We start from the raw sequence: 27,471 nt of genomic DNA on the forward strand, positions 1-27,471 counted from the left end.
CTATACTGATCTGTGTGTGAGCCTTTGGAATGCTGTGCCTTCAAGGATGGTGCAACAGAGTCCGGAGTGTTTTTGAGACAGAGAAAAAAATTCCTGATGAGATTGGGGGCAGGTGGTGAAAGGTTACTCAGGGAAGAGGGAGCGATAGTATAGAGATGAGGTTTAAACCCAGTCAGGCTTGTTAAATGGTGGGGAAGGCTCGAGTGGCGGAGAGCTCTCCTCTGGTTGCTGACTCTCCTGTTCCACAAGATTACAAGGCAATAGGAGTGGGAGAAAGCCTCTTGGCCCATCAGTTCTGCCCCCCCCACTCAATATAATCAGGGCTGACCTATACCCACCTCAACCTTTCTTAGAATCATACAGCACTCCATCAAAGAAACAGGCCCTTCAGCCCATCTAGTCCAGTCTAAACCATAATTCAGCCTAGTCCAATTGACCTGCACCTGGACCATAGCCCTCCATACCCATCCATGTACTTATTCAAACTTATGAACCCACATCCACCACGTGAATATAAAGGTTATAACTCTATAACCTTATTATACCATGAAAGTTCTCATCTGAAAACTTACTAACTGTGCCACAAACATTGTCATCTAAATTATTAAAATAAATGGCAAACAACAGGGGATGCAGCACACCAGTAGTCGCAATCAGAATCAGGTTTAATATCACTGGCAAATGTGGTAAAATTTGTTGTTTTGTAGCAGCAGTACTTAATAATAAAATCTACAACTACAAATTATAATGTTACAGAAGTCTGATTTTTTGAGCCAATTCTCAAAACATTGTGTATCACATCAAATCAAAAGAAAAATTCCAAACCTGTCAATAATTTACTAAAAATTAAATACCAAAATTGTGATGCTGAAAACCTATTTGTTCCCTTTGTAATTACTTCGCTAACCTTTGTCAGGTGCAATATACTGTTGCCTTACCAGCTCACCCAATTTATTGATGTAGAAAATTGGAGGATCACCTGTTTTCAATTGATTAATAAGAATAAATACCCCCTTTCTCTGTAAGGTCCAACAGTATGGTGGATTTTCAACAGACCAAACCAAAATGAAGACAAAAGAGCATTCAAGACAAGTCAGGGAAATGATAATTCTGGTGACAGTTCTGGGAAGGGTACAAGACCATCTCAAAGGCACTCAACGTACCTTGGAGCTCAGTGTAGTCCATCATAAAAAAGTGGAAAACTTATGAAACCACAGCCATACTGCCTAGGTCAGGCTGCTCCTCTAAACTTAGTCACCAGAGAAGAATGGGACTTATAAGTGAAGCTACTGTGATGCCAACAGTCACTCTGAATGAGCTGCAGAACTCAGTGGCTGCAACTGGAGACGAAGTTCATGGCTTCACTATTTCTAAGGCCTTGCAGAAAAGGGTATATTTGACAGAGTGGCGAGGAAGAAGCCCTGGCTAAAAAAAAAAGTATACCCTTCCCCGTCAAGACTTTGCAAAGCAACACTTTAGAAGAATCTGTAAAGATGTGGAAGAAGTTCTTGTGGTCAGATGAGACAAAATTGGAAATTTTTGGCCTGGACACTAAGTGGTACATGTGGCATAAATTTAATTCTGTGCATCAGCTAGGTGACACCATCCCTACTGTAAAGTACGATGGAGGTAGCATCACGCTATTGGAATGCTTTTCAGTAGCGGGGACTGAATATCTGTTGAGGATTGATAGGAAGCTGAATGCTGCTAAATACAGGGAGATCCTGGATAAAAACCTGCTAGCCTCTGCCAGAAGGCTTAAACTGGGGAGGAAGTTTGTCTTTCAGCAGGACAATGACCCAAAGCAACCTCAGAGTGGCTTCAAATGAAGAAAATTGATGTCCTTGAATGGCCCAGTCAGAGTCCTGACCTTAACCTGATTGAACATCTCTGGCAAGACCCAAGATTGCTGTCCACCACCACTCCCCAACTAACCTTTCAATAGGTTGAATAGGTACATTTAATGTCAGAGAAATGTATACAATATATATCCTGAAATTCTTTTTCTTCACAAATATCCATGAAAACAGAAGAGTGCCCCAAACAATGAATGACAGTTAAATGTTAGAACCCCAAAGACCCCCCCCCAGCTTCCCCCTTCCATGCATAAGCAGCAGCAAAGCAACGACACCCCCTTTCCCCACCAGAAAAAAAGCAATGGCACCCCCTCCCCCCCATTGAACACTCAAGCGTGCAGCAAAGCATCAATAAAGACACAGACTTGCAGTACCCCAAAGACTATCCGTTCACCCGGTAAATCAACATACCACAGGCTCTCTCACTTCCTAATAGGGAAAAAGAGGTGTCCCCATTTCACCTGGCACAGTTTGTGCAATTTTTCAAAGAGGAATGAGCAAATCTTGTTCCATCACATTGGAGCTAATAGAGGCTTATTCAAAAAGACTACTGGCTGTAACATCTGCAAGAGGTGGTTAAGCCATCTACTGAGCAAAGGGGATGAATACTTTTGAACTGCTGATGTTTCAGGTTTTGAATTTTTAGTTTTTCATGCTTTGCTGTTTTCCCTGTGGACTCTAGTGTGAAAAAAAGGAAGCATATGATTCACAAATAAAAATTCTCAATTAAATTGATCAAAATCCCTGATTGTAATACTCATTTATGTGAACAAAGGGTTGGGTGCTGAATACTTTTACAAGGCACTGGTGTGCCTTATATAAAATATATAAATATGTAATGCAAAAGGGAATAAAATAGCAAAGTAGTGTACATGGGCTCATTGTCCATTTGAATCAGAATCAGATTTATTATCACTAACATACGTTGTGAAATTTGTTGCTTTACAGTGCAATACGTAAAAATATTATAAATTACAATAAGAAATACATATAAATAAATAAATGGTGCAAGAAGTGAGAAAAATACTGAGGAAATGTTCATGGGTTCATTATTCATTCAGAAATCTGACGGCGGAGGGGAAGAAGCTGTTCCTGAAATGTTCCTGTACCTCCTTCTTGATGACAACGATGAGAAGAGGGCATGTCCTGCATGGTGGGGGTCCTTACTGATTAATGCAGCCTTTTTTGAGGTCTCACCTCTTGAAGATGTCTTTGATGTTGGGGAGGCTAGTGCCCGTGATGGAGCTGGCTGAGTCTACAGTGTTCTGCAGCTTTTTCCATCACCGTCCCCCATCTGAATTGCAACCCTTCACCACCTACTGTCAGCCCAATTTTACAGCCAGTTGACTAGCTTACCCTGGACTCCATGAGATCCATTAAGGTAACATCTAATCCAAATATGTCATGGTTTCAAAGTTCAAAATAAAAATTAATATCTAAGTATGTATATGTTGAGATATGTATACCTTGAGATTCCTTTTTCTCCCAGGCATTTACAGGAAAATAAAGAAATACAATTGAATATACGAAAAGCTTTACATAAGCAAAGACTGATAAACAACCAACATGCAAAAGAAGACAAACTGTGCAAATAAATGAACAATACTGAGAACATGAGTTGTAGAATCATTGAAAGTGAGTCTGCAGGTTGTGGAATCAGTTCAGAGTTGTGGTGAGTGAAGTTATCCACACTGGTTCAGGAGCCTGATGATCTTAGGGTAATAACTTTTCCTGAACCCGGTGGTGTGGGATCTAAGGCTCCTAAACCTCCATCCAGGGCATGTACTTATTATGCTTGGATGAGAAATTCTTTATGATAGTTCAGAACAGCTACATTTTACAAATTAGCCTCCAACCTGTTGACATGAACATCGACGTTCCCCCTCCTCTTCTCACTTTTTCCATTCCTGACTCTGGATCCCCCTTACCTTTCTGCTTGCCTGCCCATCACCTCCTCCTGGTGACATTCCTTCTCCCCTATCTCCCATGGTCTACTCTCCCTCTTCTATCAGATCCCTTCTTCAATGCTATACCTTTTCCACCTATCACCTCCCAGCTTCCCCCTCACATGGTCACACCTACCACCTTCTAGCTTGTACTCCTTTCCCTCCCTCTACCTGCTTATTCTAGCTTCTTCCTCTTTCTCCCGGTCCTGAGGAAGAGTCTTGGTCTGCCACGTTGATTCTTTCTTCCTTTCCATAGAGGCTGCCTGACCTGCTGAGTTCCTCCAGCATTTTATATCTTTAATCATTATTGGCAGGCTCGCCCCGGATCCCATATGTTCCAGCATGACGTGGACTGATGTGTGCTTGTTTGTTGCCATTGTGTTGCAGGCCACCGCGATGCACAAGTGTTGGCAATCATGGCCCCGGCTCGGGACATCACAGTGAATGCCGGAGAGTCAGCCTTCTTCGAGTGTGAGGTGCGCGGCCCCCCTGAAGTTGACGTGGACTGGCTGACCAACGGGAAGCTGGTCCAGCCCGCACTGCTGAACTGCAAGATGCACTTTGACGGCAAGAAGTGCAAGCTGCTCCTAAATTCGGTACACGAGGATGACTCTGGAGTATACACCTGCAAAGTTAGCACGGCAACAGGTGAGTGAGAGGCTGGCGAGGCCCAGACACACAGGCAGTGAGTAGTCCCAATGCATTGCACAGGACAGGGTGGTAAAGAAGCCAGCTGGCATACTGATCTTCAACCATCAGGGTATGGAAGTTGAGACATGACGTTGCAGTTGTACAACATATTTGGAGTATTAGACCATCAATCATAGGAGCAGAATTAGGCCATTCCCACATGGCTGACTTATTGTCCCTCTCAACCCATAAGACCGTAAGACCATAAGATTTAGGAGCAGAAGTAGGCCATTCGGCCCATTGAGTCTCCTCCACCATTCAATCATGGGCTGATCCACTTCATCCAGTCATCCCCACTCCCCTGCTTTCACCCCATACCCTTGATGCCCTGGCTAATCAAGAACCTCTCTGTCTCTGCCTTAATTCACCCAATGACTTGGCCTTCACAGCCACTTGTGGCAACAAATTTCACAGATCTACCACCCTCTGACTAAAGTAGTTTCTCCGCATCTCAGTTCTAAGAGGACGTCCTTCAATCCTGAGTCGTGCCGTCTCGTCCTAGAATCCCCATTCTCCTTGCCTTCTCTCCATAACCTTTTGTTATGTTTTGTAACTCCAGAACTTAATTGAAAGAAGAACACTGGAGTCTAGGAAAACATGTCTACTTTGTTTTACTTTAGCGAAGCCCTTACAAATGACTTGATGGCGTAATGATGTATGCCACTTAAATACTTCTTTCATATAATCCATAATGAATTCTATAAACAAACAAAAAATGCTTAATCAAACAATATATTTACAGTATTATTCAAATAATACTGAAATATTAAATACACAGCACTATACCATGCTATAAGTGTGTGTTTATAGTATATATGTACAGCTACTATATGGACATCCACACCATAGTAATTTTTAAAGTGCTTCATTCAGGCCTAAATATTTAATTGCTGTGGAAATTTCTCACCCTTGAGGGATAACATTTTTCCTGACGGGGTGTGGGGAGTGCTTGCTCACTTTGCTTGGCAGGTGAGACTTGTGGCTGTGAAACAATCTCAGGTTCTGGGGCCTCCTCTGTAGTGATTGTAGGAGTTGCCTCCGGGACTGCAGGAAGTGGCTCTGAACTCCTTTCTGCTCTGACAATTGACTCTGCTTTCTTCAACTGATCATTGTGTCATCTCCAGATGACATCAGACACAATCTACACTGTGTAGGAGAGTGGTCCAGTTCTGACCTTAATCTTTTCAAGTGCCCACTTTTGATCATCTTTGTAGTCCCTCACCAGGACTGCTTGTCCAGGGGTGAAACATTGAATCTCCTTGTATGAGGAGACCTCAGTTTGTCCTGCATACTCCTTCTGAGTTTGGGTTTGAGGAGATCCAAGCATGAGTGTAAGGGATGACCCAGGAACAGTGTAATGGGTGAGTTGTTGGTTATGGAGTGTGCTGCATTGCAATTCGCAAGGAGGAAATTGGCGAGCTTGGATTCAGTGTTAGTGCAGTGTGTGCTGCTAATATTGCTCGCAGTGCGTTCTTTAGACTCTGGACAAACCTTTCCACCAAAACATTTGTAGCTGGGCAGGATAGTGCAAATGTAATATGTCGTACTCCATTCATTTTCAGGATTGACCAAAACTGTTCTGCTACAAACTGAGGTTTATTGTCACTGACCAAGTGTTCTGGAACACCAATCCTTGAGAAGAGGCTGTAGTGGAAGCTATTGGAAACACTTCTGGCCATTTTGTAGCTGCATCCACCACTACCAAGAAATTTGTGCCCAGGAATAGTCTGGCAAAATCCACATGAATCCTCTGCCAGGGTAATACAGGCCGTTCCTAGGGATGGAGAGACACTGCTATTGGCATCTTCTGGAAATGTTAGCATCCCGAACTATGCATAGCTAGTTGCTCGATCTGCTGATCTATCCCAGGCCACCAGACAAAGCTTCGAGCCAATGTTTTCATTTTGACCACACCTAGATGTCTGGCATGTAGCTCCTCCAACACTTCAGCTCTCAGCTTGAATGGCACAACTCTCAATCCCCAAATAGGCAACCCCTGTCAAGGGCAAGGTCATCCCGGCGCCGGTAAAAATGGGGGAAACTGGAATTTCTGCTGCACATTCCAGCCATTTTGGGCTGCCTATGTAGACTTGAGACAGTGTGAAGTCTTTGGTTTCCCTTTGGATCATCTCTGCTGTAATAGGGAGACTTTAGATTTGCCTTAGGGAGAATATGTCAAGTGGAGTGTGCTCTTTTGTAAATTTTTCAGGTATTTCCTTTTCCTTTTTTTTTGGCGTGTGCCTGCGTGCGTGTGAGTCTGTGCATGTGTGTCTGCGTGTGCGTGCATGCTTGTCTGTGTGTGTGTGTATCCGTGATGATGTCTTTTTCATGGTTTTTACAAGGCGCAGAGTGAGAGAGAGACTGTGGTACGCCACTCCTCATGCAGACATTTTTGCAGTATTTTTCCCTTTTTATTGTACGAGGTCGAGTTGCGATTTTGACACTCAACCCGGCACGGATGGAGAGCGGACCCGACTGGTTTCGAACCCGGGGACCTCCACTTCTGGGTCCAGCGCCGATGTCATTGCGCCACCAGCTGGCCGGTATTTCCTTTTCCAAGGGTAAACAGGACAACCCACCAGCATTTCCATGATTAGTTGTCCTCTTGAATTCGAACTTGTGTAATCCTTAGGCTCGGCCAGCATGTGTTCGTCTAGGGGAAGACATCTTCCGGGCCCGCCAGACTGAGAAATCCCGTTTGTCTGGATGCTGCGTGATGTGTTGGCCGGTTGCAAATCCGCACCGCAAAATATCAGAGAGTACACCGTATGCAATTAAATGATTGAACTTTATAAATCCTAATCTGGATAGAGGATTAGTAAAGAAAATAAAAGGAAAAAGGGCCCATTTTAAGGGAAAAGTCAAAAGTGCAGATTGGAACTCACTGCTACACCATCGACCTCCTCCAAGCGTTGCCGACCTTCGAACCCCTGCTCCCAGTCCACTCCGTCCGGTGGTCTCCAGCTCTCTCCACATGCGTCTTCCTTTTTCCTCTCTCGCCGACCAAAGACCACAAAAATCTCTCTTTCAGACTCACAAGGAAGAACAACATTTCTCTCATGGGTTAGCCCCCACATTCCAAGGCCCTGTTATCTCCAGGTCAGGCAGTGAAACATTACAGAAAGGCCATTACATTAGAAGTGAAACCTTACAGCATGTTACACCTGTAATTGTGTCCTCCACAAAACAGAGCCCAGCTCAGCATTCGTGCTGCTGCTGTTAGTGAACACCCTTCTGTGAGTTGTAAATGGACACCAGTGGTTGATGATCAGTAATGAGGGTAAACTCTTTCCCATACAGGTACTGGTTGAAACATTTTACACCCCAAAACAGACTCAAGTCCTCTCTGTCAATCAGCGTGTAATTTTTCACTGCAGTAGTGAGGGAATGTGATACAAAGACTATGGGGCATTCACTTCCATCACTCATTACGTGTGACATGACTACACCCATATCATAAGGCAAGCTTCACTGGACGATGTGGATCATAATGTGTGAGCACAGTGTCTAACGTCACCATTCCATTTGCCTTTTGGAAAGCCACCTCACACTGCTCTGTCCATTGCCATTTCTTCCTGATCTGTAGTAATGAGTTCAAAAGGTAGAACACAGTAGCCAGATTTGGCAGGAACCTGTTGTAGAAATTGACAAATCCTAAAAAGGACTGCAAGTGGTATATGTCCTTTAGTCTTGAGCCATCCACCACTGCTTGAATTTTCTCGGCACACTTGTGTAATGCTTGTGTGTCAATGGTGTGACCACAGTAAGTGATGCTTGGTTTAAAGACTTCACACTTATTGCATCATGCTCTGAGCCTATAATCTTCTCATCTTTTTAGCACTTCTTTGAGATTTTGGAGATGTTCCTTGATATCCTTAACGGTAACAATGATATCATCCGGGTAACACTGAGTGCCTGGGAAAGCTTGCAGCACATTATGAATAGCTTTCTACCAGAGTGCAGGTGCAGTCTATCAAGCCTATCATAGTGATGAAGTCCTTTGTGAGTGTTTATGGTGAGAAACAATTTGGACTCTTCTTCCATCTCCATCTGTAGATAGGCCTCAGCAATGTCCACTTTGCTGAAGTGTTTTCCTCCAGAAAAGTTTGCAAAGATATCCTCTATCCTGGGCAGAAGGTAGTGATCTACTTTCAGTACTGGGTTGTGGTGACCTTAAACTCACCGCAGATCCTGACAGACCCATTCTTGGCTACTCGGTCAACTGGCATTGCCCATGGACTCTACTCCATTCAAAGAATTCCTTCAGCCTCCATGTGATCGAGCTCACTGGCTACTTTATCATGGATGGTATAAGGAACCGGACAGGCTTTGTAATATTTGGGTGTGGCATTTTCATTTAACATTATTTTACCCTTGATACGTTTTGAGTTTTCCAATGCCATCCTTGAACCCTGCTGTGGCATCATCAGTATCTTTCTTAATTAGCTTTCAGTTGACTCTGTTGTAGGGAATGTGACATGCTAATAGGGAATGTGACATGCTAATAGTGGATGGGTCTCCAATCAAGTTGTAGTTGTCTCAGCCAACCACAGTCCTGCATTGCTGGCCCTCCTGTTTTTACCACATACAAGCCCAATGTGGCTTGTTGGTTGTTATATTTCACTGTTACAAACTTCATTCCCATAGGAGTTATCTTTGCTCCAGTATCAGTTCTTAATTAGATATCTGTAAGCTTCAGTTCAGTAACTTTGAAATGGTGTTCAAACTCATTTTGTAGAATGACTGAAGCAGCTAGCCAGTGTCCTTCTGGTGTAAGTCATATTACTCGTCTGTTGCTATTTTTCCAATTGTAAATTTTGGAAGTCTTCTCAGTTCTATGTCACTCTCATCATTATCAGAATTTTCATCCAACAGCATACAAATTAATATTCTTTTTGAAAATGCAACTTAATTTTTTATCTTTTTCTCATTGCTGTGCAGTCCATTTCTTTTTGTTTGTCTAACATGTTTTTATATGTGGCCTACTTTGTTGCATTTTCTGCAAGTTTTGCTTTTAAACCTGCACTGGTCTGGTGTATGTGAGCCGCTGCCACAACAATAATACAATTTGTTCAACCAGGCAGGTTTCTAATTAGACATTGCCATTTTGTTCACCCTCACTTTCATTTCTGACTGCAACTCAATCATGTCTCTAGCTATTGTTTCCATTGATACAGTGTTTTCAACTGCTGTTTAAAATGTGAATTGTGCTTCAGTTAGGAGCCATTTTTGAGTGCTTTCTTGTAAGATTCCACAAACTAAGCAGTCTTTCTGTGCATCATTAAGCCCATCATTGAGCTGACAATCCTTGGACAATTCAATTCAGTCATGTAAGCTGAAATGGAGTCCCCTTCCTTTTGATTCCACTTATGTAACCTAAAGTGTTCTGGAATCAACAATGGTTTTGGTCTAGAGTGATCCTGCGTTACATTCATGATATCAGCAAAGGTCATTCTGACTGGTTTTGCTAGAGCAACTTCTAAGCAAACTATATGATTTTTCACGTATTATACTCAGCAATACTGGCATTCGCTGTTCATTGGCTATTTCATTTTGATTCTAAATACTACTCAGTTCCTTCAGTATACATCACCTCGTTACCTGTTGTACAATAGAATGTGTTTATCTTTCTCATGTAGCTCATTTTTTTTTAACTCGAACATCTCACTGCAGTAGGTAGTGGTCTCAGGTTCATTTTAAAACTTCCACATCGCCACTGTTATACTTTGCAACTCCAGGAATTAATTGAAAGAATTACACGGGATTCTGGGAAAATGTGACGACTTCATTTTACTTTAGTGAGGCACTCACATATGACATTATGTTGTAATGACGTATGCCATTCATACATAACCCATAATGAATTACGTAAACAAAGAGTGCTTAATCTAACAACATAGTTACAATATTACTCAAATATTACTGAAATACTAAATGCACAACACCTTTGACACCCTTACTAATTAAGAATCTACCAGTCTCTGCTTTAAATATAACACCATAAGACTTAGAAACAGAATTAACCCATTTGGCCCATCAAGTCTGCTCTGCCATTCCATCATGGCGGAGTTATTATCCTTCTCTCCATATCCTTTGACACCCTGACTTATTTAGGCATCCATTAGTCTTGTGAGACCATGGATCTGCGCCTGGAAAGTCTTCACTCTCCAGGGCGCAGGCCTGGGCAAGGTTGTATGGAAGACCAGCAGTTGCCTATGCTGCAAGTCTCCCCTCACCACGACACCGATGTTGTCCAAGGGAAGGGCAAGGGCCAATACAGCTTGGCACCAGTGTCATCGCAGAGCACTGTGTGGTTAAGTGCCTTGCTCAAGGACACAACACACTGCCTCGGCTGGGGCTCAAACTAGCAACCCTCAGGTCGCTAGTCGAATGCCTTAACCACTTGGCCACGTGCCCACGGACACCCTGACTAGTCAAGAACCTATCAACTTCCGCTTTAAATATATTGTACCCAATGACTTGTCCTCTACAACTGTCTGTGCCAATGAATTCCACAGAGTCACTATCCACTGGCTTATTCCAAAGGAATCTCCTTGTACTCCGAGGCCGTGCCCTCTTGTCCTAAACTCCATCTCTATTAGAAACATCCTCTGAATATTAAGCTGAAGAGATTTACAAGGATGTTGCCAGGGCGCGAGAGACTGAGTTATAGAGAGAAGTTGAGTTTGGAACATTGCTGATCTTTTCAAGGAGTATAGATAGAGCAAATGCACACTGTCTTTTCCCCAGGGTGGGGGAATCAAGATATAGAGGGCACATGTTTAGGGTGAGGTGGCAAGATTTAATAGGAAGCTGAGGGACTACTTTTTAACCCAGAAGGTGGTCAGTATATGTTACTTATTCCCCAGATGAGAAGACCTGCAGTGCCCAGCTGACAGTACTGCCCTCCGTCCCTCCGCTCTTCACTTGGAAGCTGGAAGACGTCTTTGTGATCGAGGGCAGGACAGCCCACCTCGACGTAAAAGTGAGCGGGACCCCTGCCCCCACCGTCATCTGGATGCACTTCGGTAATCTGTGGGGAAAGGGGCCGTGGTTCCAGTCTGAATCGCACAGGGCACACACAAATGCACGCGATCTCAGGAGCTTCCCACAGCACTTCACAGCGGGAAGAAACAGGAGCAGGAGGAGGATGTTCAGCCCTTTATCCTGCTGTACCCTCATGGCTGATCTACCTCAATGCCACCTGCCATAACCCCCTTTAATCTCTCATAAAACCATGAGATATAGGAGCACAATTGTAGATTCAGAGTTTAGAGATGAGCTTTATTTGTCATATGTACATCAAGACATCGAACCAAAACATATCTAAGCTTAAATTTAAACTGTTTTATGATACAGGCCAGAGCACTGCATCGCTTCCTAATCTCTCTACGTGCCTCTTCCTTCTCCCAAAGGAACACAGTGGCCAAAGGCTCAGTGTCCCAGGAGTGCCAGAGGCTGATTGGAGACCTGATAGAGATTTATCAAAGGCGTACCGTAAGGTTTTTTATAAGATTAGATTTATTTGTTACATGTACATCAAAACGTAGTGAAATCTGTCGTATGCATCAGTGACCAACACAGTCTGAGGATGTGCTGGGGGCAGCCCACAAGTGTGGCCAAGTTTACGGTGCCAAAAGAGCATGCCCACAGCTTACTAACCCTGACCCGTATGCCTGTGGAAAGTGGGAGAAAACCAGAGCACCCAGAGAAAAACCCATGTGGTTATGGGGAGAACAGACAGTGGAGGGATTGATCCCTGACCTGGTAGCTGATGCATAAATCACTGCACTAGCTGCTATGTAACCATGCCACCCACAACAAGGCCATTTGGCCCATCATCCACCATTCAACAATGGCTGATTTTTATAACCCAATTCATATGCCAAAACCCTTAACCCCTTACTAATCAAGAACTTATCATCCTCTGCTTTAAATATACTCAATGGCTTGGCTACAACAGCCATCTGTGGCAATGAATTCCACAGATTCACCACTCTCTGGCTAAAGAAATTCCTCCTTATCTCTGTTCTAAACAGAGATCCTTCTATTCTGAGGCTGTGCCCTCTGGTCCTGGACTCCCCCACTATTGGAAACATCCTCGCTATGAGCATTCTGTCTAGCCTTTCAGTCTCTGGCAAGTTTAGAGAGACTCTGGAATCTGGAGCAACAAACAAGGTGTTATAGAAACTCAGTGGTCAGACAGCGTCTGTAGAAGTGAAATGGACAGTTAGCGTTTCAGGTAAAGACCCTTGCAGATAGAAACTCAGTGGTCAGACAGCGTCTGTAGAAGTGAAATGGACAGTTAGCGTTTCAGGTAAAGACCCTTGCAGATAGAAACTCAGTGGTCAGACAGCGTCTGTAGAAGTGAAATGGACAGTTAGCGTTTCAGGTAAAGACCCTTGCAGATGAAGGGCCTTGGTTGGAAATATCGACTGCCCGTTTCCCTCCATAGTTGTTGCCTGACCCTCTGAGTTCCTTCAGAAGGATGTGATCAGGAGTTGGAATATAGCTTGGGGATGGGTTTGAATGTTGCCCTAAACACTGGGGAAGACTGTGCAGAGTCATAGCCGTGGGACCTTTAGCATGCTCTCTCCCGGGGCCAAAGCCCAACTACCTTCACAGAGGGGCCTCAAATGGTGACATGGGTTGGACAGTCCGTACTGTCAGGAATACAAACTTCCAGGAATGTACAAGACTCTGCTGAGAATTTCACTGTATTATTCCTGCATTCCCAGTTGTGGGAAGGTTGGGAGGGGGGAGGGGGCATGTGTTAACGAACAGAGATGTGCCATGACCCCCTCTTTCCCTGCCTGGCAGGTGAGAAGATTGTGGAGACAGACGAGGTACGGATCGTGAGAGACCGAGGGTTGCATTCCCTGCTCATCATGCATGCCGTGTCTGAGAACGAGGGAGAATACTCTGCCATTGCCCAGAACGCTCACGGCGATGCCTTCTGCTCAGCAGAGCTCTACGTTGAGGAGCCACGACCAATCATGGCATCACCAATGTAAGCATGGCAACAGGGCAAGGGGTATTTCTTTATAATGTCCTTTACCACTTCAGTGCAGCCCACACCACATCACAGCCAGTGAGGTTCTGCAGGAGGGAACGTGACATCAAACCTGGACACAGTAAGATCCCACAGACAGCAGGAAGATGTGGTCTACTAACCAGATGGATTATCTTTCTAGGTAGTTGCCCTGACAGATAAAGATATATTAATCTGATAGATCACACTGTCCAGGTAAGCAAACAGTGCAGGTAGATCACATTGTCCAGGTAAATCACCTGGCTATGAAACATAAACTGTACAGGTAAAGTACTTGACCAGGTAAGTCACCTGAGCAGGTAGGTCACACTGAGCAGGTAGATAAACTGACAGGTTGATCCTCTATCTGACTGTTGTAGACACAGGTCAGCACATCTCTAAACCAGCCTCCCCTCCATGGACTCTGACTACACTTCTAGCGCCCAGTAAAGCAGCCGGCATAATCAAAGGCACTGCCCACGCTGTACGTCCTGTCTTCTTCCCTCTCCCAATGGAAAGAAGATACAAAAGTCTGTAAGCTCATACCACCAGGCTCAAGGATGCTTCTACCCCACTGCTGTAAGACTGTTATAGTCCTTAGTATATAAGATGGACTTTTGACCTCACAATCTACTCATTATGATCTTGTACCTTATTGTATACCTGCACTGCACCTCCTCTGTAACTGTAACACTTTATTCTGTACTCTGCTATTGTTTTGCCTTCCTCAAGCCTGGTGGAATGTCCTTTCAGTCTTTTGTATCTTCTGCCGATGAGATAGGGGAGAATAGAGAATTTCTGGGGTGGGTGGGGTCTTTGATTTTGCTGGCTGCTTTACAGAGACAGTGGGAAGAGTAGACAGAGTCCATCGAGTGGAGGCTGCTTTCTGTGATGTGCTCAGCTCTGCCCACAACTCTGCAGTTTCACGGGCAGAGCAATTGTCATACCAAGCTGTGACAGATTCAGGTAGGATGCTTTTATGATGCATTGATAAAGATTGGTGAGGGCCAGGTTTCTTCTGCTTCCTGAGGAAGTCGAGGTGCAGTTGGCGAAACGATCTGAACCAAAAACGTTTCCTGGTGGTCAGTTGATTATTCAGGCAGGTTCTCTGGTGACCCCAGTCACCACCACTGATCCCTGCCGGCAGAAGAGCTCTGCTTCACATCTTTGTGATGTCTGGTAGACCTCTTTGTCCAGGATTTCTGGAGGCTGTTAGATCCCATCTCTCCCCTTTGGATTTCCGGGTGAGAATGTGATGGAGTCGGGGGTTGTGGGGTGGGTTAACGGAGAGAAAGCAGTCTGTGCACGTGGCTTATTGCCACAGGATTATCCGGGGATCTCCTCCCCATCGCACCCTCACCCTCGGAGTCTGCTCACACCTTGGGCAATCTCCTGCCTCTTCTTTCTCCAACGCCTCCACCCCTACTCTCGCACAGGGCCAAGCTGGAGAAGATGCCGTCCATTCCCGAGGAGCCGGAGATCCCGGAGAACGAGGTGGAGCGGTTCACCATGCCGGACTTCATCAGGTCCATCCAGAACGTGGACGTGACAGAGGGGAAGGACGCGGTGCTGGAGTGCCAGGTGACGGGGCTGCCCTACCCCACCATTAGCTGGTACCACAACGGCCAGAGGCTGCAGAGCACCGAGGACAGGAGGATGACGCAGTGTACGTACACCACCTGATGCACAGACCTCAATGCACCATCCCTGGCACCCACCCACAGCCCCTGGCCTTACCTCAGCACACCACTGCCGCCCCTAGTGCCATCGATTTCAGACCCGGACCTCCCTCTCACTCTGTAACCTGGTGGGACAACAGCAGTACTGCTGAGCTACCAACTACTCCTGGCACATGTTGCCCAACTCTGTCCTGTCCTCAGCACACTATTCCATCCCCAGGGCCATCTATTTCCGACGTGGAATTTCCACCTCACCCTGCAGTCTGGTGGCGCCCCAGCAGTAATGCCACAGTCCCTGTTCCCTAATGTCTTGCAAGACAGCTACCTTACAGACAGTGGTGGGAATTGAACCTGGGTCACTGGTGCTGTAAAGTGTTATTTTAACTACTACATTCTCGTGACACCTCATTACACTGCAAGGTCAGACTTTGCTCTGTCTCTGCCTTCTGTCCACCGATTGGCTTCTCACCATGACTTCTCTCTGATGCAGATAAAGACATCCATCGCCTAGTCATACGCAACATCGACCATTCGCACGCTGGCGTTTACAAAAGTGTGATAGCGAACAAGGTGGGGAAGGCCACTAGTTATGCCCACATCTACGTGTCTGGTAAGATCCCAACCTGTAACTGTCCATTAGTGGGATGGGGGCGGACCCTGCATGGGAACCCACTCAGTCCATAAGAAAGATATCTGCTCAAAGGGCAAGAGTCTGGAGGAGTGTTTTTCAGAGTTCTCCATATTTGGAGTATTGCGAACAATTTTAGACCCCATATTTGAGAAAGGATGTGCTGGCATTGGAGGGGGTCCAGAGGAGGTTCACTAGACGCATCCCAGGAATGAAAGGGTTAATGTATGAGAAGCATTTGACGTCTCTTGGCTCACACCCACTGGAGTATAGAAGAATGAGAGGATCTCATTCAAACCAATCAAATATTGAAATGCCTAGATAGGGAGTAACAGATGCATGGGAGTGGGTTACAGGCTGGGATCTAATTCGGGGATTCGGGCTGCTGAGGAGTGGGTTGTGAGGGGGAGATGAGGAGTGACAAGGTGCAACACACTCGTTGGAGCGAGATGAGTCTGGGCAGGGAGGGGTTGTATGTGCTTGTGAGTAGAGTGGCTGGGAGTCAGGGAAGGGTGTGGGTGTTGCAGAGAGGGTGAGGGGTGGGGTGATGTGGTGCAGTTGACTGTACAGAATGGGAGGGGGTTGGATGAGATGTGGGGAAGGGTGGGGTGGATGAGGAGGTGTGACTGATGCGGCGGAATCCTTGGAGCGGGGAGGGTGTGGGTCATTTAGGGGGGTGAGGAGAGATCAGGGAGGTTGGTATGGAGTAGGATGAGGGGTGGGGACCGGTACTGGACAGAACTGGACCGAGCAGGGAGGGTGGGAGGTGGGGGGGTAACCATCTGCCATTTCTGCTGCTGCCCCGGTCTCACTGCTGCCCTCTCTGCAGACGTTGTCCCTGCCCCTCCCAGCGGGCCGCCAGTGGTGGTGGGAGTGACCGGTCGTACCGTCACCCTCCGGTGGAACAAACCGAAGAAACTTGACCCGGCAATAGGTAACGGCAGGGTGTATAGTCAAAGACCACGTCAGGAACAGGTGTACAGTGATAGACCATGTCAGGGATGGGTGTACAGTCATAAACCACACCAGGGATGGGTGTACAGTCATAGACCGCACCAGGGATGGGTGTACAGTCATAGACCACTGATGTACGGTCATAAACCACACCAGGGACGGGTGTACAGTCATAGACCGCACCAGGGATGGGTGTACAGTCATAGACCACATCAGGGACGGGTGTGTAGTCATAGAACACATCAGGGACTGTTGTACGGTCATAGACCACGCCAGGGATGGGTGTACGGTCATAGACCACATCAGGGACAGGTGTACGGTCATAGACCACGCCAGGGATGGGCAGGCTGGGGGAGGGAGGTTGATGCACCATCTGGGACTGTACCTCCACATTGTCTGGTCTGCGTCTTATACACAGGATGGAAACTATAGCTTGTTACCCTGCTCCCAGTTTAGACACCCAGTTAAGCTCCCTCTTGACCATCCCATCACACACTCCCAGGGTCAGACATCCAGTGAAGCTCCTTCCAGACTATCAAATCACACACTCCCAATGGTCAAACACAGAGTGAAGCTCAATCTACACCATTCCATCACACACTCCCAGGGTCAGACATAGAGTGAAGCTCCCTCTACACCAGCCCATCACACACTCCCAGGGTTAGACACAGAGTGAAGCTTCCTCTACACTGTCCCATCACACACTCTGTTATGGCCGTGTGGTAGAAGCTGTTCTTGGTCCTCATGGTACTTGCTTTCAAGCTTTTGTATCTTACCTGATAGGAGGGTGGAGATGAGGGGTAGGCAGGGTCATTGATCATACTGGCTGCTTTACTGAGGCAGCAAGAAGTGTGGACTGTAGTTTCTTGTGGTCACGTACAGAGCAGTTGCCATACCAATCCATGGTGTATCCAGACAGAATGCTTTCTATGGTGACTGATAAGCACTATCCATTACCTCAGTCACTGCACTGTAAACACTTTAAACTGCCTTTTATAATACTGTTCACATTGTAAATATATGCTGGTGTTTATGTATTTATGCAAATTTTATCCCATATCTGTATTTAAACCTTTAATTATATTTTTATATGTCTTTATTCTTTATAATGCTGAATGTTGTTCTTTGTTGCATGGTGCGCCAGCACACCACAGCTAATTCCTAATACATGTAAATGTTTTTGGCAAATAAAGTTGATTCTTGATTCCTAAGTGCTGGCAAATGGGTTTAGAATAGATGGTATTTGATGGTCAGCATGCTCAAGATGGGCGGAAGGGCCTATTTCAGTGTGCTGTGTCTTTCTAATGTGGGGAGATTTCCTCACCACAAGGCGTCAACTGTCTCTGATCGTTCGCAGATCCCACCAGCCTAACGTACGTCATTCAGAGCCAAGTGCTGGGATCTGCTCAGTGGCACATCCTGAAAACTAACATCCGGGACACCAGCTTCACCATCCAGTCTCTGAACAAAGGCATCCAGTACCTCTTCCGCATCCAGAGCGCCACGTCCAAGAGCTGCAGCAAACCTTCAGCAGTGTCCGAGCCCGTCAAGCTACTGGACAGAGGTAAGCAACTGCTTCAGGCTGAGGGAGGCAGATGGTCACAGAGTGAAAGTATAGAAAAGAAAGGCAATTTAACTTCAAGTTCAGGTTTATTCTCATTCAACTGTACACATGTGTACGGCTAAACGAAACATTGTTCTTCAGGGACCAGGGTGTAAAACTCTGTATATATGTCACATACAGCACATAAAATAATATTAACATGATAATATTTACAGATAAAAAAGTGTTCTGTAGATGTACAAGTTGACATAAAGTGCACAGAGAATGCACTTAAATGAAAAAATAAACCATTTTCCATACAAAAAGTGGCCCAATAGTGTAGCAGTTAGTGTAATGCTTTACAGCACCAGGAATTGGGGTTCAATTCCCAGCGTTGACTGTAAAGAGTGCGTACGTTCTTCCCGTGACTGTGTGGGTTTAATTCCCAAAGTTGACTGTAAAGAGTGTGTACGTTCTTCCCGTGACTATGTGGGTTTAATTCCCAACGCACGTTCTTCCCATGACTATGTGGGTTTAATTCCCAACGTTGACTGTAAAGAGTGTGTACATTCTTCCTGTGACTGTGTGGGTTTAATTCCCAACGTTGACTGTGGTGAGTGTGTACGTTCTTCCCGTGACTGTGTGGGTTTAATTCCCAACGTACATTCTTCCCATAACTATGAGGGTTTAATTCCCAATGTTGACTGTAAAGAGTGTGTACATTCTTCCTGTGACTGTGTGGGTTTGATTCCCAACGTTGACTGTGGTGAGTGTGTACGTTCTTCCCGTGACTGTGTGGGTTTAATTCCCAACGTTGACTGTAAAGAGTGTGTATGTTCTTCCCATGACTGTGTGGGTTTCTTTTGGGTGCTCCCGTTTCCTCACGCATTTCAAAGACATACAGTTAGGATTAGTACACTGTGGACTTGCTATGTTGTTGCTGGGAGCATGGAGACACTTGTGGGCTGCCCCCAGCACAGCCTCTGACTTTGTTGACTGTTAACACAAATGATGCATTTCACTGTATTTTTTGATGTACATGTGACTCCCCCCAATGACCCCCCACCACCACTGCTATATCATTTCCTGTCAGAGTCACTTTATGCACAGATACTCCTGGACCTAGCATCACGTTATGTACAAACATTCAGCCGATGTATATAAACTGTACAGTGGATTCCAGTTAGTTGGGACACATCAGGATCAGTACGTTTTGGCGCAATTAAGTAGCTCCCTTAATTAGCCAAAGATTCCTGGAAATGGATAAAAACACATAAAGAAGGCCAACCTCCATTTAACTGAGTAACAAGTTGAGTTTGTAGATGAAATACAGAACAAATTACAACACTAGCAATACTACTACAGTACTATAAAACTGTGCATTGGTTCCTAATAGTTATCAACGGGGGAATTCATCCAATGTATGCTGCTGCATTCTGAACAAAATCAGTGCAGACACCCAGAGCACTTAGTGGATTGCTTTCATACAAAGCTTTCGACAATTGCATCCTCCAAATCTTCATTTTCATTGTAACATTCAAGATGACTGTCGATATCTTCAAATTTTTCATAGTTTCTAACTTGTTGAAGTAGTGAAATCATTCCATTTTCACTCCCACCCGTTTCTAGCATCTCCAAGCCTGGATGCTTGAAACCACAGTGAGCAAACACAGTGGTCCTTAACACTTCTAAAACAAAAGAGATGATCATTGACTTCAGGAGATCGAAGGACAGAGTACAGCCCCCCCTCCATATACATGGAGAGGTAGTGGAAAGTGTGGAAAACCTAAAGTTCCTTGGAGTTATGTTGTCAAAACAGCTGACATGGACCACCAACACCTCGCTGCTTGTAAAAAAGGCACAACAAAGACTCTTCTTCCTCAGAAAGCTGAAGCAGGCTAAACTTCCACAAAAGCTGTTGCTTAACTTCTACAGAAGCACAATTGAAACCATCCTGACCAACAGTGCCATAGTGTGGAATGCCAGCTGCACAGCCGCTGAGCGACAAGACCTGCATCGCGTGGTGAAGGCGGCCCAGCGAATTGTCAGGATGGAGCTCCCAGGACTGGACACCATCTATTCCAGCAGACTCAGGAGGAAAGCGATCAGCATAACCAGAGACACCACACACCCCGGCCGCTCCCTGTTTGACTCGCTGCCGTCCAGCAAAAGGTTCAGGACACTAAAAGCCAGAATGAATAGACTGAGGAACAGAGCTGTGGCCTCCATCACACCACTCCCACAGAACGAAGACTGAAACTGTGAGCACACACATGCAGACACAAGGACTCAAATACTGGCACTAACGGCACTTTGTGCATTACTGTGATATTCTGGTGCTGCTGAAACTTATTTTCTGCTACTTATCTATTTAATACTGTTTTTCTATTACTGTCTTGTTTTTATCTACCACTTTATTTAATTGCCTGAGAGGAAGCCAAACAGAGTTTCATTGTACCTATGTATAATGACAATAATGATCATTCAATTCAAAACAGTTCTGAGTTATCTTACATCTTATTTCTTGCCAACTATCAGTGACAAAAATCACTGATTTTTGAACACAAACGCATACAACTGGCACTATTTAAAAACTGTTTGCTCTAAGCATGGTGTGGAGTCGAACAGACACACAAGTGCACATAACAGTAACCAACAGGAACTTAAAAAATGCAGCTATGATTACGCAAAGTCATGAAGGCAGCGAAACGACAATACAGTGACAAGATCCAGACACAAATTTCCACCAACAACACATGCAGCTTGTGGCAAGGTCTGCACACCAAAGCTAAACACAGTGGTGCTGCCAATATCACTGCCTTTGTCCCAGATGAGCTGACACTTTTTTACACTCAATTCGATGTCCCCAACACTGAGCCCCCGAGGAGAGCTACTGAAGCGACCTGCACCTTAGTCATCTCTGAGGCTGAAGTACACCGGTGTTTCCAATGAGTGGACAGTCGCAAGACTGCGAGAACGGACGGCATCCCTGGACGCGGCACAACTGGCAGGTGTGTTTAACCAATATTTTTAATCTCTCCATCTCCCAGTGTAGAGTGCCCTCCTGCTTCAAAGCATCCACCATTGTTCCTATACCTAAAAAGACCAAGGTAACATGTCTGAATGACTGGCATCCTGTCGCAATAATAGGCAAATGCTTTGAGAGGCTGGTCAAGGACGACATCTGCAGCTTGCCACCACCCACACTGGACTCCCTACAATTCACCTACTGACTCAACCGATCGACAGGTGATGCAATAGCCACAGCACTACACATTGTCCTTACACATCTGGAGAAGAAGGAACACACATCAAAGTTGCTGGTGAACGCAGCAGGCCAGGCAGCATCTCTAGGAAGAGGTACAGTCGATGTTTCAGACCGGGACCCTTCGTCAGGACTAACTGAAGGAAGAGCTAGTAAGAGAAGAAGGATGCTTATTTGAGAATGCTGTTCTTGGACTACAGTTCAGTATTCAACATCATAATTCCCTCCAGACTTGACAAGAAGCTCAGAGACCTCGACCTCCACCCTGCCTTGTGCAGCTGGATCCTGGACTTCCCGTCAGATCGCCAGCAGGTGGTAAGAGTGGGCTCCCTCACCTCTGCCCCTCTGACCCTTAGGGCTGTGTCCTAAACCCCCTCCTTTACTTTCTGTATACCCATGACTACATCACCACCCAAAGTTCCAATCTGCTAATTAAATTTGCTGATGATACTACACTGATTGGCCTTATCACAAGTATTAAAGAGGCAGCCTACAGAGGAGAAGTCATCACCCTGACACAGTGGTGTCAAGAAAAAGAACACTCCCTCAATGTCACAAAAACAAAGGAGCTGGTTGTGGACTACAGGAGGAATGGAGACAGCCTAATCCCTGTTGATGCTGTTGTAGCGTGGATGAAATCACCAGAGGGACAGAGTCACTGGTAAATACAAAGCAGCTTCTTTATTCGACACAACGAGGTACAGCAGGCATCTTACGGACGGAGACGCTTTCCGCAGAAAGGTCTGCTAGCTCAATGTGGGCTCGATATTTATATGCTAAACACAAAGGCAATTGCTACTTAAAAAGTTATAGACAATGCATAGACAATGCTTCCTATTGAAGCTACATACAAAATATCACACCATCCTTTCCTTCTGACGCCAACATGTCTGGGTTGGTATCCACAGCCTTTAGGAATGTAAGTTAAGTCTATGATACATTTATTTGGCATTTCCCGTGCTAACATAGAAAACAATTAATATCAATAATATATAGATAATACTATCTTCGAAACTACAGCATCAAGTCAAACTATGGCGCCCAAGGCATCTGGTATTCACACCTTTTAGAAAGCCCATTGTGGTGGACTCAATCCACAGTCCTTTGTCAAACAGTTAAAATAGAAGTCTGGTGGCCAAAGTCATTTAAGTGTAAACAAATCATCTACCCAAAAAAAATCACTCTAGCAATGTCAATGGATCTGGGGTTGAGAGGGTGAACAGCTTTAAGTTCCTCTGCATACACATCACTGAGGATCTCACGTGGTCTATGCACACCAGCTGTGTAGTGAAGAAAACACAACAGCCCCTCTTTCACTTCAGATGGTTGAACAAGTTTGGCATGAGCCTTCAAATTCTAAACTTTCTACAGGAGCACAATTGAGAGCATCCTGACTGGCTACATGTCCTGATGAAGGGTCTCGGCCTGAAACGTCGACTGTACCTTTTCCTAGATTTGCTGCCTGGCCTGCTGCATTCACCAGCAACTTTGATATGTGTTGCTTGAATTTCCAGCATCTGCAGAATTCCTGTTGCTGGCTGCATCACTGCCTGGTATGAGAACTGTACTTCCCTCAATCGCAGGACTCTGCAGAGAGTGATGTGGACAGCCCAGCACATCTGTAGATGTGAACTTCCCACTATTCAGGATATTTACAGAGACAGGTGCATAAAAAGGGCCCAAAGGATCATTGGGGACCTGAGTCGCCCCAATCACAAACTGTTCCAGCTGCTACTATCTGGGAAATGGTACTGCAGCATAAAAGCCAGAACCAGCAGGCTCCAGGACAACTTCTTCCACTAGGCCATCAGACTGATTAATTCACGTTGACACAACTGTATTTCTATGTTATATTGACTGTCCTGTTGTACATTATATTTATTACAAATTACTATAAATTGCACATTGCACTTTTAGACGGAGACATGACGTAAAAATTTTTACTCCTCATGTATATGAAGGATGTAAGAAATAAAGTCAATTCAATTCACTTCAATTCAACTGACAGCAGTTAGAAATTGCTCAGCTTCAATCTCCTGTCCCAATGAAGTGGCTTAGTGTCCCAAACAAACAAAGGGAAACTCGGCTATTTTCTCAATTAGTTTATGTTCTATATTTGTCCCAAATAAGCGGCTTCCCTGATTAACCAATGGACCAATTAACTGGAATCCACTGTATTTGTATTTATTGTGTTTTTTTATTGTGGTTTTTATGCTTACATTGTAGGTTTTTTTGTGCTGCATCAGATCTGGAGTGGCAGTCATTTCATTTTCCTTTACAGTCATCTACTAACTAATGACAATAAACAATCTTGAATCTTGACAACTAAAGCTAATCTTTATAATCTCATTTATCTTCTTTAGACCCATGATATTTTGGGCCATTAAATCTATTAGAACATAATATAAGAACATAAGAACTAGGAACAGGAGTCGGCCATCTGGCCTGTTCAGCCTGCTCTGACATTCAATGAGATCATGGCTGGTCTGACTGTGGACTCAGCTGCAACTACCTGCCTTTTCCCCAGAACCCTTAATTCCCCTGCTATGCAAAGATCTATCTAACTGTATCTTAAATATATTAACTGAGGTAGCCTCTACTACTTCCCTGTGCAGAGAATTCCACAGACTCACTACTCTCTGGGAAAAACAGTTCCTCCTGATCTCCATCCTAAATCTACTCCCCCAAATCTTGAGGCTATGTCCCCTGGTTCCAATCCCAGCACCCACTCTTCTCTATCTCTGTCGTATCTATTTTCATAATTCCCCACCTTTGCATCAGCTCCCTTCACAAAGTCATTGACCTTCGGTGCAGATGCTCCTGTTTATACCAACGGTGTTGAGGTGGAGAGCTTCCATTTCCTTGGAGTGAGCATCACCAGCACCCTGTCCTAGTCCAGCCACATAAACGTCATGGCTAAGAGAGCTCTCAAACACCTGTACTTCTTCAGGAAGCTAAAGAAATTTGGCGTGCCCACATTGACTGTTTACCAATTTTTATCAATGCACCATAAAAAGGATTCTGTTCTGATGCATCACACTTGTTATGGGAGTTGCTCTGGATGTGACCACAATAAACTGTCTCAATAAAACAGCCAACATAATCAAAGACCCCACCCACCCACCCCAGACATTCTCTCTTTTCCCCATTCCCTTCAGGTAAGATAGAAAAGCCTGAAAGCACGTACCACCAAGCTTAACAACAGCTTCTACCCCACTGTTATAAGACTATTGAACGACCCTGTAGGACAGCGGTACCGGGTCGCAAAGCATGTGCTGCAGGTCCGTGAGGAAACAATATGAGTCAGCTGCACCTTTCCTCATTCCCTGTCACGCACTGTTGAACTTGAACATAGGGTTGCCAACTGTCCCGTATTAGCCGGGACATCCCGTATATTGGGCTAAATTAGAGGTGATTAGAGAGATTGAGGTGAAGGAACCCTTAGGAGGCAGTGGTCATAACATGATTGACTTCACTGTGAAATTTGAAAAAGAGAAGCGAAAATCTGATGTGTCGGCATTTCAGTGGAGTAAAGGAAATTACAGTGGCATGAGAGGGGAACTGGCCAAAGTTGACTGGAAAGGGACACTGGCAGGAAAGACGGCAGAGCAGCAGTGGCTGGAGTTTATGCGAGAGGTGAGGAAGGTGCAAGACAGGTACATGCCAAAAATGAAGAAATTTTCGAATGGAAAAAGGATGCAACCGTGGTTGACAAGAGAAGTCAAAGCCAAAGTTAAAGCAAAGGAGAGGGCGTACAAGGAAGCAAAAATTAGTGGGAAGACAGAGGATTGGGAAGTTTTTAAAACCTTACAAAAGGAAACTAAGAAGGTCATTAAGAGGGAAAAGATTAACTATGAAAGGAAGCTAGCAAATAATATCAAAGAGGATACTAAAAGCTTTTTCAAGTATATAAAGAGTAAAAGACAGGTGAGAGTAGATATAGAACTGATAGAAAATGATGCTGGAGAAATTGTAATGGGAGATAAGGAGATGGCGGAGGAACTGAACGAGTATTTTGCATCAGTCTTCACTGAGGAAGACACCAGCAGTATACCAGACACTCAAGGGCGGTAGGGAAGAGAAGTGTGCATAATCACAATTACGACAGAGAAAGTACTCAGGAAGCTGAATAGTCTAAAGGTCGATAAATCTCCTGGACCAGATGGAATGCACCCTCGTGTTCTGAAGGAAGTAGCTGTGGAGATTGCGGAGGCATTAGCGATGATCTTTCAAAAGTCGATAGATTCTGGCCTGGTTCCGGAGGACTGGAAGATTGCAAATGTCACTCCGCTATTTAAGAAGGGGGCAAGGAAGCAAAAAGGAAATTATAGACCTGTTAGCTTGACATCGGTGGTTGGGAAGTTGTTGGAGTCGATTGTCAAGGATGAGGTTACAGAGTACCTGGAAGCATATGACAAGATAGGCAGAACTCAGCATGGATTCCTTAAAGGAAAATCCTGCCTGACAAACCTATTACAATTTTTTGAGGAAATTACCAGTAGGCTAGACAAGGGAGATGCAGTGGATGTTGTATATTTGGATTTTCAGAAGGCCTTTGACAAGGTGCCACACATGAGGCTACTTAACAAGATAAGAGCCCATGGAATTACGGGAGAGTTACATATGTGGATAGAGCATTGGCTGATTGGCAGGAAACAGAGAGTGGGAATAAAGGGATCCTATTCTGGTTGGTTGCCAGTTACCAGTGGTGTTCCACAGGGGGTCAGTGTTGGGGCCACTTCATTTTACATTGTACATCAACGATTTGGATTATGGAATAAATGGCTTTGTGGCTAAGTTTGCTGACGATATGAAGATAGATGGAGGGGCCAGTAGTGCTGAGGAAACGGAGAGTCTGCAGAGAGACTTGGATAGATTGGAAGAATGGGAAAAGAAGTGGCAAATGAAATACAATGTTGAAAAGTGTATCGTTATGCACTTTGGCAGAAGAAATAAACAGGCAGACTATTATTTAAATAGGGAAAGAATTCAAAGTTCTGAGATGCAACGGGACTTGGGAGTCCTCGTACAGGATACCCTTAAGGTTAACCTCCAGGTTGAGTTGGTAGTGAAGAAGGCGAATGCAATGTTGGCATTCATTTCTAGAGGAATAGAGTATAGGAGCAGGGATGTGATGTTAAGGCTCTATAAGGTGCTGGTGAGACCTCACTTGGAGTACTGTGGGCAGTTTTGGTCTCCTTATTTAAGAAAGGATGTGCTGACGTTGGAGAGGGTACAGAGAAGATTCACTGGAATGATTCAGGAAATGAGAGGGTTAACATATCAGGAACGTTCGTCCGCTCTTGGATTATATTCCCTGGTGTTTAGAAGAATGAGAGGAGACCTCATAGAAACATTTTGAATGTTGAAAGGCATGGACAGAGTGGATGTGGCAAAGTTGTTTCCCATGATGGGGGAGTCTAGTACAAGAGGGCGTGACTTAAGGATTGAAGGGCGCCCATTCAGAACAGAAATGCGAAGAAATTTTTTTAGTCGAAAGTGGTGAATCTATGGAATTTGTTGCCATGGGCAGCAGTGGAGGCCAAGTCATTGGGTGTATTTAAGGTAGAGATTGATATCTGAGTAGCCAGGGCATCAAAAGTTATGGTGAGAAGGCCGGGGAGTGGGACTAAATGGGAGAATGGATCAGCTCATGATAAAATGGCAGAGCAGACTCAATGGGCCGAATGGCTGACTTCTGCTCCTTTGTCTTATGGTCTTATGGTCCAATAGAAAAGCAAGGATGTAATGTTGAGGCTTTCTAAAGCATTGGTGAGGCCTCACTTGGTGTATTGTGAGCAGTTTTGGGCCCCTTATCTAAGAAAGGACATGCTGACATTGGAGAAGGTTCAAAGGAGGTTCATGAAAATGATTCTGGA

The 27,471-nt window shown here is 45.0% G+C and overlaps 1 protein-coding gene across 8 annotated transcripts in view; it reads left to right on the top strand.

The window, feature by feature from the left end:
- spega (striated muscle enriched protein kinase a) overlaps window positions 1–27,471 on the top strand; it is a 376,412-nt gene that overhangs the window by 259,416 nt on the left and 89,525 nt on the right. For all 8 annotated transcript variants that reach the window (XM_063051419.1, XM_063051422.1, XM_063051421.1 and 5 more), the window contains 7 exons: window positions 4,190–4,450; window positions 11,362–11,520; window positions 13,313–13,502; window positions 14,960–15,189; window positions 15,693–15,812; window positions 16,660–16,764; window positions 18,142–18,348. In XM_063051419.1, the coding sequence (XP_062907489.1) occupies window positions 4,190–4,450; window positions 11,362–11,520; window positions 13,313–13,502; window positions 14,960–15,189; window positions 15,693–15,812; window positions 16,660–16,764; window positions 18,142–18,348 (1,272 nt within the window). The remainder of the gene's footprint in view (window positions 1–4,189; window positions 4,451–11,361; window positions 11,521–13,312; window positions 13,503–14,959; window positions 15,190–15,692; window positions 15,813–16,659; window positions 16,765–18,141; window positions 18,349–27,471) is intronic.

Source organism: Mobula hypostoma, chromosome 6, assembly GCF_963921235.1.
Source record: "Mobula hypostoma chromosome 6, sMobHyp1.1, whole genome shotgun sequence".
Lineage (NCBI taxonomy): Eukaryota > Metazoa > Chordata > Chondrichthyes > Myliobatiformes > Myliobatidae > Mobula > Mobula hypostoma.